Source organism: Artemia sp. Qi Xiang Cuo, chromosome 3 (assembly GCF_049724085.1).
Source record: "Artemia sp. Qi Xiang Cuo chromosome 3, ASM4972408v1, whole genome shotgun sequence".
Taxonomy (NCBI): domain Eukaryota; kingdom Metazoa; phylum Arthropoda; class Branchiopoda; order Anostraca; family Artemiidae; genus Artemia; species Artemia sp. Qi Xiang Cuo.
Genome location: NC_142796.1, coordinates 59,487,867 through 59,500,430, shown reverse-complemented (window position 1 = coordinate 59,500,430; position 12,564 = coordinate 59,487,867). Strand labels below are relative to the sequence as shown.

Below are 12,564 nucleotides of genomic sequence, written 5' to 3'. Positions count from 1 at the left end.
ACCACTTGTTACTGGAAAACTCGTGGGTTTGACTCCCATCGACGGCGATTTTTCTTTGTTTTTTTCTTTGAATTGCAGCTAAAAAAAATTAATTTTGATTGTTTCGAAGATGTTTTGTAAATTATTCTATGCACGTTTTAATTTTGAAATTATGTTGATTAGTAAATAATTATATTCTTTTATCTTAGAAAGTATTAATTAATGCTTAACACTTTCACCTGATGCAATGGGCAATGACAAAGTTGAAATATTTGCAAATATGTTTACATGTTTAGAAATTTTGATACTATCTTTGTGCTCTTTTTGAATTGCCAGCAATTCTTTGTCCAATTTTTTCGTATCGGTGTTGCCACTATCATTTTTTTTGTTTATGCAGCATTAATTGGTTGACTCGTGGTAGCCCGGCAGATTGATCTTTACTTCGCAATACGGGCCCAGAGTTCAGTCTAAGCTGCTGCAGGGTTGACGGGGAAGGGGACCTGCAGTTAAATAAAGTCTCACGAATTGGTGGGGATGCCTTATTGGCCACAAATAACCAAGGAGGAACTGTCTAATTTGTCGTTTCTATTACCATCAATTAACACCGTCCTCTTTGTCGCTACGAGCTATGTTTGTATAGACAGGTAAAAAACTGTATTTCTTGAATTGATTATATTGCACTTGAATTAGAGTCTGTTTTCTAAATTTATTTTAGCGTCAAATTAACAAAGCATATTTGAAAGCTGAACTTTTCCAGAAACATATTTATTTAAATACTTTTCGAGTCATAGTTTTAAACACTCGTAAATGTCAAAATAACCTTACACGAGTTTTTGAGACAAAATGAGAAGAAAAAACAAGCGAGAAAAGTAAGACCCGCGTTAAATTATTTCTAATCGTTTTACGGAAAGTGGGAAAACTATCAGGATATCCTTATTTCCCAACCGTAACCGGTCAAGCGTGTCTATTAAAAATTAAAACATCGCAGGAATCTATTTCTTGGGGGGAGGGGCTTACAAATAGAAATTGTCAGGTTTTTTTAGGTAGGAAAGAATTGAATTAGTCAACCAATAAATTTCAAAGACTAATGAACAGAAAACCAATCAAAACTTGTGTAAGAGGAAAATTTGTTTGGAGAATTTTCCCGAACTCTTGACCAGGCCCTTGAAAAAACTGGACCCTAGATATTTGTCTTATTTCGCTGCTAGAAATACCTTTCCTAAAAGATATCCAGACAATGACATCAATGCACGAGAATTGAGGGCGGGGGTAAAATTATTTTTTATATCCGTGGGGAGTTCCTTTTTTCAATAAAAGTACCCAAAAAAGGCATTTTTCAATGAAACTCCCCCTTAAAAAGATTTTTCCAAATTATCGTTCCAAATTATCTTATTATCCTGGATAGGATTGACCATGGTGATTCCAATGGTTCAATTTCCATTTCAAAAAATCAGTTCTCTTAAGATGTCCAAGAAGCAAAATTAATGAAAGTATACATTCTTATCAGAAGGTCAAAAGTGTTTGCAGCATTGAGGCAGAAAGATTGCAATAATTATAACATGAATTTCTATAATTTATACCAACTATAATTATAATGAACTGTCGTTATAAACTGGATTTCAGAGTATTTCTCGTATTATAGATTACACCAAAAAATTGCTGAACTTTATCGTAAATTGAAAGGTGCCAAACAGTGCTAAATGCTTCGAATAATCCTAGTAGGGAGTGCATAATCGAATGTTTTTAAAAATCAGTTCTCCTAAATGCCGAATTCCAAGAAGCAAAATAACAAGACCTTATTTTTTTTACAAGAAGTTCAAATACCTGTCAGCATTGCGGCAGAAAAATTGCAATGATAATAACACGAATTTCCATAAATCATATTAACTGCAATAATTTTTAAAAAGAAGTTGAATTTTCTATTCACAACTCTTCAAAAATGCAAAGGATAATAGGCCTCTTCGCATCTTTATGTTACATTAAATAAAAAAAAAACAAGTTTTTTTAACTGAAAGTAAGGAACGATGTTAAAACTTAAAACGAACAGAAATTATTCCGTATATGAAAGGGGCTGTCCCCTCCTCAACACCTCACTCTTTACGCTAAAGTTTTTTATTGTTTGAAAAAAATAGAGTTGTGAAAAAGTCAAACTTTAGCGTAAAGAGCAAGGCGTTGAGGAAAAGACAGCCCCTTTCATATACGGAATAATTTCTGTTCCTTTTAAGTTTTAACGTCGTTCCTTACTTTCAGTTAAAAAAAAACTTGTTTTTTATTTAATTTTTTAACGTTTTTGAAATAATGCAGGTTTTGATATTGGCTCACCGTACATGAATTATTAAAACAAAATTTTCATATTAATTTTACTTTTATTTGGTTAAATGGCTTTCTCGAAAGTTCTTTAATTTTATTTACGAACGTTTTCATTAGTAATAAATATACGTAACTTACGAATTAGCTTCCATCATGAACTTCTATATTCAGAGATTTTTAATACGTATATAAGGGGGTTCTCCCCTTAGTCAACACCTCGCTCTTTACGCTAAAGTTCGAATTTTGTTCCAATTCTTTAAGAATAACCCCTTAATCACAAAGACCTTTTAATTAGAATAAATAGCTCTTATGAAAGTACTAAAAAAACTTTAGCTTAAAGAGCGAAGTATTGACTAGGGGATGAACCCAATCATATACGTAATATTCTCTATTCGTTTTAAGTTTTGATTTTGCTCCTTACTTTCAGTTGAAAAACTTGTTTTTTATTTAGTTTCTGATCTATTTCTTTAATAATGATGGGAAATCCGGCGCCTCCTTCATAGCAATGTCCCTTCCCCCATGAAAACTTCCTTCATGGCAAGATCCTCCCATATAACCCTCGACCCCCCCCCCCCGATTTACCAGAAAAAATCCACCCTGAAAACGTCTGTATACTTCCCAATAACCAATACTATATGGTAACATTGGGTAAAGTTCATAACTTTCAGCCCTCCCCCCGGAGACTTCGGGGGATTAAGTCATCCTAAAGACATAGTTATCATATTTTCAACCATGCTGCACAAAATGGCTATCTCAAAATTTTGATCGGGTGACTTTGGGAAAAAATGAGCGTGTGAGGGGGCCTAGTAGCCCTCCATTTTTTTTCACTTAAGAAGGGCACTAGAACTTTTAATTTCCATTCCAATGAGCCCTTCCAAGATAATCTAGGACCACTGGGTCGACACGATCACCCCTGGGACAAAAAAAAAACTAAAAAAAAAAAATAAATAAACACGCATCCGTGATCTTTCTTCTGGCAAAAAATGCAAAATTCCGCATTTTTGGAGAGAGGTGCTTGAAACCTCTACAGTAGGGTTCTCTGGTACGATGAATATGATGGGGTTGTTTTCGTTAAGGCCTCATATCTTTCAGGGGGTCTTTCCTCCTTTTTTTCGAAAATAAGCTAGATTTTCTCAGGTGTGTAACTTTTGATGGGTAAGACTAAACTTGATGAAACTTATATATTTGAAATCAGCATTAAAATCTGATTCTTTTGATGCATCTATTGGTGTCAAAATTGCCTCTTTAAGAGTTTCGGTTACCATTGAGCCGGGTCGCTCCTTACCTACAGTTCATTACCACGAACTGTTTGAAAATAGAAATCCCATCAAGGGATCTGCTAAGTAGAGATGCGAAGTAAAAACTATATATAATACCCAATTTTAACAGAAACTCATTTATACTTCTATAGTTTCTTCACCTAAGCTGGAAAAAGACATTTTTTAAGGTTTATTGCGTACATTGCTTAAACCTCAAAACGAACAAAAATTAATTTTTAAAAATCAAAGTTTTTATGATTAAAGTAAAGAGCAAAGTCGAGCCTTGAAACGAAAACAAATTACTTCATTGCAGCTTGTGCAACAGAATTTTAGAGAACTGTTTAAAATAAATTGGTTTGTGACATCTCCCTACGTTTACAGAATTCTAAAAAAATTGCGCTTTACTGAAAACCAAGCTTGCTTGAGTTTATAAGAGAATTAAAATTATACCGCAAAATTTATTGATTTTTTGGCCAGTAAAAGACTATTGGCAGCTTTACAAATTCGTCTTTTTTCTGCAGTCTACTTCAAGATTTACTGCTCCTAATGCTGTTTTGTTGCGTCGGTTTTGCGTTTTCAGAATAACAAGTTTTTCAGGATTCTTCAAATATAGGGAAATATCAAGAGCGTGTTTATTAGAAACAGTTTTTCAATACCATGCTGCAGAAACCATGAAGCAGTAATTTTTATCATTTCGAGTTTTAGCTTCGCTATTTACTTTCATCAGCATTTTATTATTATTATTATTATTAGTTTATAGACTGGATCTGGAATTTTGGCTTATTTTTGAGGACAGAGGATGACCCTTTTCCAAAAATCCTGTACAGCCGGTGGCATATACCACACGCGATGGGCCTTGTGTCTGAGGGCGTATCCAGAAATTTCGTTTGTTGGTTTTTTTTCGGGGAGGGGGTTGGGGGCACAAAGAAAACTATAAAAAACACAAAACACTCTGTTCTCCCTTTTTAGTCACGGCATTAATCTTTCTCTTGTTTCTCTCCTTCGTTACTGGTATGCTAATTCTTTTCTGCGAATAAAAACTGAAGGGGTTATTTCTTATGCTAAAATTCCGGTTCGTCGTGGTGTCAGACAAGTTGCAGTCCTTTCCCCTTCTATTTCTAAACTTTGCATTTCTTCTGTTTTATCTTCTATCCCAACTACTTGTATTTTTCAGGCGGTTAATCTTTCTTACATAGCGTATACTGATGATACACATCTAAGTAGGACTAGTAGTAGTAGTAAGTAGTAAGTTCTAGTAAGTAGGACTAGAAAATGCCTTTCTGTTTTTGTGTCTACAGTTGTAACAAACCTTAGTAAAATTGGTCTATCACTGAACTTGTCTAAATACGAATGTCTTTCGTTCAATAGTAGTTGTAACTCGCCTTTAGATTGCGCTTCTATTTCTGTCCCACGTGTCTCTTCTTTTCGGTGGTTGGGCATTAACATTGCTAAAAATCTTAAATCTCTCCGAGACCAAGCCGTGGCGAATTGTAAGAAAAAGATCAAAGTATCTTACTCCAAAATTGTTGCCAATCGGGGGAAATACAGTAGGAAGACCCTTGCTGAATTGTATTCTATTTTTACTAATCATTCAATTTTGTTCCTTTCTGGTGTTTATTCCATTCTTGGGCGAAAAGATACTCGGTCATTACGTTCTTATTATTTTCGGTTTTCGCGTTTTCTACTGTATTTGCCCCCGTGGTGCCGGAACCGTAACCTTGTCTCAGTTGTTGGTCTTCCAGATATAACTGAAAAGCTTGTTGGGCTTGCTGACAGACTCCCCCAGACAGTGAAGGCTCTCCCAGCTTATCATGGGTTTGTCCGCCTCCTTCATTAATTTAGTGCTTTTACTGTGTATTTAGCCTACTGTGTATTTAGTGTTGTATTACAGTGTATTTAGTCGCTTTGTATGCATTTTTTTGTTTTTATTCTGTTTATACTCCGCTTTTGTTACTTTCGCGGGTTAAAAAATAAATTAAATTAATTATTATTATTTATATTTTATTTATATGCATTTTTATTACGTCTTACGGGTCGGACAAAATTTGGGGGGTCGTGTCCCCCTATGCCAAGTGTGGCAGAGTAGTACTCTCAGAATGTACACGAAGTGGCAGTGATCCAGCAACCTCCCTCGAAGTGAAAAGGCAACTTACATGTGATGCAACATCACATATTTCAACGTTGTAAAAGCTAATTAAATTACGTCATTTTTGTTTAATTGCTTTTTTGTAGAAAATTCAATAAATATGAACATTCTCTTTACACAATGTTTGAATCGTTTCACTAAATTTAAAGCTAATTTCTTCCTTGCCTGTATCTTCTTGAAGGTTACTTTTGATGTATATGAATAAATTTGAGGGGAAGTTCTATTATACATTGTCAATTCTGATTTTATAATTTGCCGCAGTTTAATAACACTTTATGCTTGCATAGCATTATATGTGACTAAGTTAGACTCTGAAATTCACTACGGGAAAAAATATTTTGCGGTTTTGAACCCAACGCAAAAGCCCAGAATTTGGTTAACAATTTCAACCTAGCAAAAGCCAAACTGACTAAACCTTCTTGCAAGATTTCAGAATGAGTTTTGTAAAATAAAACGTAACATTTGGCATAAATATTTCAGAAATAACTTCCCTTTTCCACTAATTAGAATTGAAGGACTATATCAAGGGTTACATCAGTTTGTTGATTACAAACCTGCGGCTAAGAGTAGAACCCAGAAGAAGTCCAAAGTGAAAAGACAGCAAGCAGCCGACATGTTTAATAATTGGCGTTTAATGTCCATCTAACTTTCTATTATTGAAAGCAGGGTTGCCACCCTGACATGGAAGAATTTACTAAATCGGAGAGAAAAAATTTACTAGATCACATCTATTTTTACTAAATGCTCAAAAAAAAATTTTTCCGCGTGCGGCGATGCCGCACGCGCACCATCAAGCATCGATTTTTACTATAGGAGGATAATCAATACGATTTTCACAATCTTTTTTCCTTTTTTCTTCTTTTTTTTTCTCTTTTCCTTTTTCTTTCGTTTTCATAGTATGATTGAAAATTCCGGAAACCTACGAGTTCAAAAGTCCTTTTTTTGGATATATATATATATATATATATATATATATATATATATATATATATATATATATATATATATATATATATATATATATATATATATATATATATATATATATATATATATATATATATGTATATATATATATATATATATATATATATATATATATATATATATATATATATATATATATAAGGTGGCAAAGTCCTCCACGCCTCCACGCCTCCCTCTTTACACTAAAGTTTTTTTATTGTTTCAAAAAATAGAGGTGTGAGACAGAGTCAAACTTTAGCGTAAAGAGCGAAGCGTTGAGGAGTTGACAACCCCTTTCCTATACGGAATAATTTCTGTTCGTTTTAAGTTTTAATGTCGCTCCTTTCTTTCAGTTAAAAAAAACTTGTTTTTTTTATTTAATTTCTGAATGTTTTTGAATTAATACAGCTTTGATTTTGGCTCACCGTAAATGAATAATTAAAACGTAATTTGCATATTAATTTTCCTTTATTTTTACGATTTTTCGTACGATACGACAGTTACGATACGATCAAATTTTGTTTGAATCGCGAACCCCTGAATCACCAAGGCCGTTTAATTAGAATAAATAGCTCTTTTAAAAGTACTAAAAAAAACTTTAGCGTAAGAAGCGAGGTATTGACGAGGGGGTTAACCCCCTCATATACGTAATAATTTCTGTACGTTTAAGTGTTAATGTTGCTCCTTACTTTCATTTGAAAAAACTTGTTTTTTTATTTAATTTCTGATCGTTTTTTAAATAATGCTGGGAAATCTGGTGCCCCCTTCATTGAACTATCCCTTCCCCCATGAAAACACCCTTCATGGAGGAAACTTCCCAAGTAACCCCCTCCTCCAACCCCCCACACCAGAAAAATCCTCCTGAAAACGTCTGTATACTTCCCAATAACCAATACTATATGTAAACAATGGGCAAAGTTCATAACTTGCAGCCCTTCCTCCGGGAACTGTGGGGGATGAATTCATCCTCAAAGACGTATTTGTTAAATTTTCGACTATGCTGAACAAAATTGCTATCTCAAAATTATGATCAAGTGACTTCGGGAAAAAATGAGCGTAGGAGGGGGCCTAGCTGTCCTCCAATTTTTTGGTCACTTAAAAAGAGCATTAGAACTTTTCATTTCCGTTCGAATGAGCCCTCTCACGATATTCTAGGACCAATGGATCGATACGATCACCCCGGGGGAAAAAAAGCAAATAAACACGTATCCGTGATCTTTCTTCTGGCAAAAAATACAAAATTCCACGTTTTTGCAGATAGGAGCTTGAAACCTCTACAGAAGGGTTTTCTAATACACTGAATCTGACGGTGTGATTTTCATTAAGATTCTATCACTTTTAGGGTGTGTTTCTCCTTTTTTCGAAAATAAGACAAATGTTTTCAGGCTCGTAACTTTTGATGGGTAAATTTTTGGTGAAACATATATTTGAAATCAGTTTAAAAACTCGATTCTTTTGATGTATCTACTGGTATCAAAATTCCATTTTTTAGAGTTTCGGTTACTATTGAGCCGGGTCGCTCCTTACTTACAGTTCGTTATTACAAACTGTTTGATACTCAATCCAACATTCCATAGTTCTTCCGCTCCGCAACCTCGTAAAATCTTCCTTGTCTGGTGTAGCCATGAATTTGGAGACTCAACTCTAAGAGCTTCTAAATGAGCTGATTTAAGTAGTCGCACTCGTGGCATCTCTACAATGCGTTCACAGAAGCAGAACCTTAAAAATTCGTCTTCACCCAATGTAGACTTTTCAAACATATAGACTCGTAGGGATTCAGAGTCATGCTGCCATCCTGTCATGCTGCCAAACCTGTACCTTGCGTTCACTTAAATATTTCCAATCATCTCATTATCTTTGCCCAAACCATTATTCCATATTTCCCCACTCATAATCGTGTAAAATATTCCTTGCCTGGTACGGCCATGAACTTGGGGACTCATTTCTAAGAGCTCCTAAATGAGCACTCTTGGCATTTCCACAACGCGTTCCTAGAAGCAAATCATATTGACTATCCTAGACTACAATTACTTAATGAAAAATATCCTAAATCCCCTCAAACTACTAAACTAAACTACTAACTACTAACAATTAACTACTAAAAAAGTTAAGCAAATTGAAGTTATCAAGTATTTTGCAGTAGGTTGTATCAAGACATGGCTAATCGTAGAAGAGAAAAGCCAAGACAAATAGTCCAAGTAATTGAGAGGCAAATGTTACTTTTTATACCTAAGCATCTCACATATTAGTCTAGATCAGCCCTTTCTAATTTGTCACTTCTGAAACTCATAATGAGATGGTAGAAATAGTAAAAGACTGGAACAGCCTGGAAGAAAGACATATCAACCGTGTACCAGAAACGGAAAGGGAGCAATTCTTTCCTTCTCCTTGAAGGAGAAAAAAAAGTAGAGAAAAAGAAAGGGTGAATTAGATTTCACAAACTTGCAATTGCTAATAAGACATTGAAAGCTCATTTGCTTCATGAGTAAACCCAATTGAAAAAGGAACATGAACTTGTAACAAATATTTAACCCTTTCATCGTTAAATTAGATTTTTTTTTTCTGTCGTACTGTAAGTTATTAGTTACCAAGTTCAGCAACTGTAACAATCATTTTTTTTTTTTTACTAGGCTTAGCATAGAAAAAGCAAATTTTCACTTAGAAAACTGGCCTCGTAGAAAGAGTTTTTACAGAATAATACTGTAAAAACTAAAGCAAAGTCTTGTAGAAAAACAAGCGCTTAAGCTGCACCGTTCACTGCGACTTAAGCCGCGCAATAGAGTCGCCTTCATAATTTTCCCAATTTTGTTCATAATTTTTATACGATTTGTCCGCTTTGTTCTGTTGGGTTTTGATTAACTTGTCCCTCGCCCCATCCTATGGTAGACTTCGTTTTAAGACTTAATGTTGCTCTTTACTTACATTTGGAAAAAATTTTTGTCGTTTGCTCATTTAGTGTGCAATTTATCTTCGTTCAATAATAGTAGATAGTTAATCAGGGATGAATTGGAAAGATAGCTGCTTAACAAAACTAACCTCAATGCTCATGAATCACTGTATCAGTGATTCGTATAATGCTGTTATCACCAAATCGATAAAAATATTGTAAAACTTGCAACAGGGACAATTCCTCTTTAGTCAATAAATCGTTTTCATTTACATATAATAGACGGTTTATCTGGAATAAATTGGAAAGATAGTATCTTAATAAAACAGGCCTTGATGCTCACGAATAACTGTATCAGTGATTCATGTAATACTTTTGTCACTATAATAGTGTAAAATGTTGTAAAAACTTATTCAAAATCTTCGAGAAAGTAAGGGCTTAAACTACCTTCGTGCTACAGCTCTGGTTGCTGAAAACCAAAGGGTTACCGCGACTTTTAGAAATCATATACATTAAGTGGTGTGTGTCAAACGTGGCGGAACTGTGCGACACGCACGTGGCGTTCTGAGATGTCCACCAGGTGGCGGGAAGTCGGTTATCCCTCTTTCAAAACTCCGGTACAAAGGAATTATACCGACAACACTGTCGTTCTTGATCTGTTTAAGACCGGTTTCTCCGTGTGCACTCGGAGATAACCAGCTCAGCCTGACTGAGATAAACTACTATGCAGATATATTTTAATTAAATAGTTGGTAAATATTTCGCAGTTCATATTATTCGCAGACTTACGAATAAAGCGAATATACCATTCGATGCCTTTTTTTTGCTCTTAACGAATATTAAATAAAAAAACAAAGTTTTTTTAACTGAAAGTAAGGAGCGACATTAAAACTTAAAACGAACAGAAATTATTCCGTATATGAAAGGGATTGTCCCCTCCTTAACGCCTCGCTCTTTACGCTGAAGTTTTTATTGTTTAAAAAAATTGTTTGAAGCTGTAAGACAGAGTCAAACTTTAGTGTAAAGAGCGAGGCGTTGAGGAGGGGACAAGCCCTTTCATATACAGAATAATTTCTGTTCATTTTAATGTCGCTCCTTACTTTCAGTTAAAAAAAACTTGTTTTTTTTTATTTAATTTCTGATCCTTTTTTAAACAATGCTGGGAAATCCGGCGCCCCCTTCATGTGAATGTCCATTCTCCCAAGGAAACATCCTCCATGGAAATATTCTCCCCCGTAACCCCTACTCCAAACCCCCTCCCCCCAACCACAAAAAAATCCTCCTGAAAACCCCTGTATATTTCCCAATAACCGAAACTATATGTAAACAATGGGTAAAGTTTATAACTTGCAGCCCTTCCCCCAGGAACTTTGGGGGATTAAGTCATCCTCAAAGACATATTGATTATATTTTTGACTATGCTGAACAAAATGTCTATCTCAAAATTTTGATTGGGTGACTTCGAGAAAAAAATGAGCGTGGGAAGGGGCCAAGTTGCCCTCCAGTTTTTTTAGTCACTTAAAAAGGGCACTAGAACTTTTAATTTCCATTTGAATGAGCCCTCTCGCGATATTCTAGGACTACTGGTTTGATACGATCACCCCTGGAAAAAAAAAAAAATAAAACACCCATCCGTGATCTTTCTTCTGGCAAAAAATACAAAATTCCACATTTTTGCAGATAGGAACTTGAAACTTCTATAGTAGGGTTCTTGGATACGCTGAAAATTATATATTTGAAATCAGCATAAAAATCTCAGTCTTTTGATGTATCTATTGGTATCAATATTCCGTTTTTTAGAGTTTCGGTTACTATTGAGCCGGGTCGCTCCTTACTTACAGTTCGTTATCACGAACTGTTTGATAATAATCATTTTTGTCGCAAATGAATTTTACCCCCACCCCTATATATACTAATTCAGGGTATATATTTGCACATCAGGGGGGTGGGGTAAATTTTAAATTTACCTCTCATTTGCATCAGAAATAAACTTGACCCCCACCCCCCTGTACCTCCAATTTACTTTCTCCACAGAAAATATATTAGATTATTAACCAACACAAGTTAATAAAACCCCACAAAAATTCAAGGGATTTGAAAAATCCCTTGAATTGCACGGGAATTGCACGGGAATTACCTATTTGGGAAGTAGTATGGGGGAACTAAAAATCATACACCTTGGATTGCACCAGATCAAGAAAATATAAGGGAAAGGGGAAAAACATATTCTTCAAAATCTAGGGGGGGAGGGGTAATTTGCTGGGTTTTTTTTATTATTATTTGTCCATGCTAATAGTAAAAAAAGACACTTTACAGCGGAAATACTAAAGAAAGGGTGTTATCAAAATTAAGAAGGGGAGAAAACATCCAGAAACCTCCCTTTTTACTCCTTGTTAGTGCTCCTGTCACATACCTCTTTCATTATTATAAGCAAAGTGAAAGATTACCTCCTCCATTCTTATAAGCGAGGTATGGAAATCTCCAAACATTTCCTAATCCCACTGATACGGATATACACGACATCAAGAAATCCAGTTGATTTCCCCAACCTCCTCTCTCATCCTCCTCATTTTGTTGTTCCACATCTCTAGCCAATGTTTTTTCATTTAATTTCTTTTCTTCCAACTCTATATTCTCAAAGGCTAAATTCTCTTTCCCATTTCTTTTAATATCTTCCTCCTTGGTCATAATAAAGAAGTTTCACTTTTAAGGTTTCACTGTGAGTCCCACAACTATGTGTAAGGACTTCCACCTTATAACTGTATGGAAATTTAGGTAACCATCATAGTAGATAACAACTGGGTTGAGACATGTGTCTAGTAAAAATACAAACGTGAATGATCATTACCTTCAAACCGGTATTTGAATACCCCAAAGGAGATGCCGTGTTTTCTTTTAAACAAACGTGACTAAATATATTTTCAAAAACATTGCTAACCTTGACTGAGCTCTCCCTCCACTTCCGAAACAAAACGATGGTGTAACAACTCGTCAACCGAATCCAAATGGAAAAAGAC

General features: G+C 34.9%; 1 protein-coding gene across 2 annotated transcripts in view; it reads right to left on the bottom strand.

The window, feature by feature from the left end:
- Positions 1 to 12,328, bottom strand: part of LOC148954349 (sodium- and chloride-dependent GABA transporter 1-like) — a 118,883-nt gene extending 106,555 nt beyond the window's left edge. The window contains exon 1 of one of the 2 annotated variants that reach the window (XM_089087051.1): positions 11,995 to 12,328. In XM_089087051.1, coding sequence (XP_088943177.1) covers positions 11,995 to 12,235 — 241 coding nt within the window. In that variant the 5' untranslated portion in view covers positions 12,236 to 12,328. The remainder of the gene's footprint in view (positions 1 to 11,994) is intronic. The other variant, XM_089087050.1, reaches the window with a different exon arrangement.
- Positions 12,329 to 12,564: the final 236 nt, after the last annotated feature.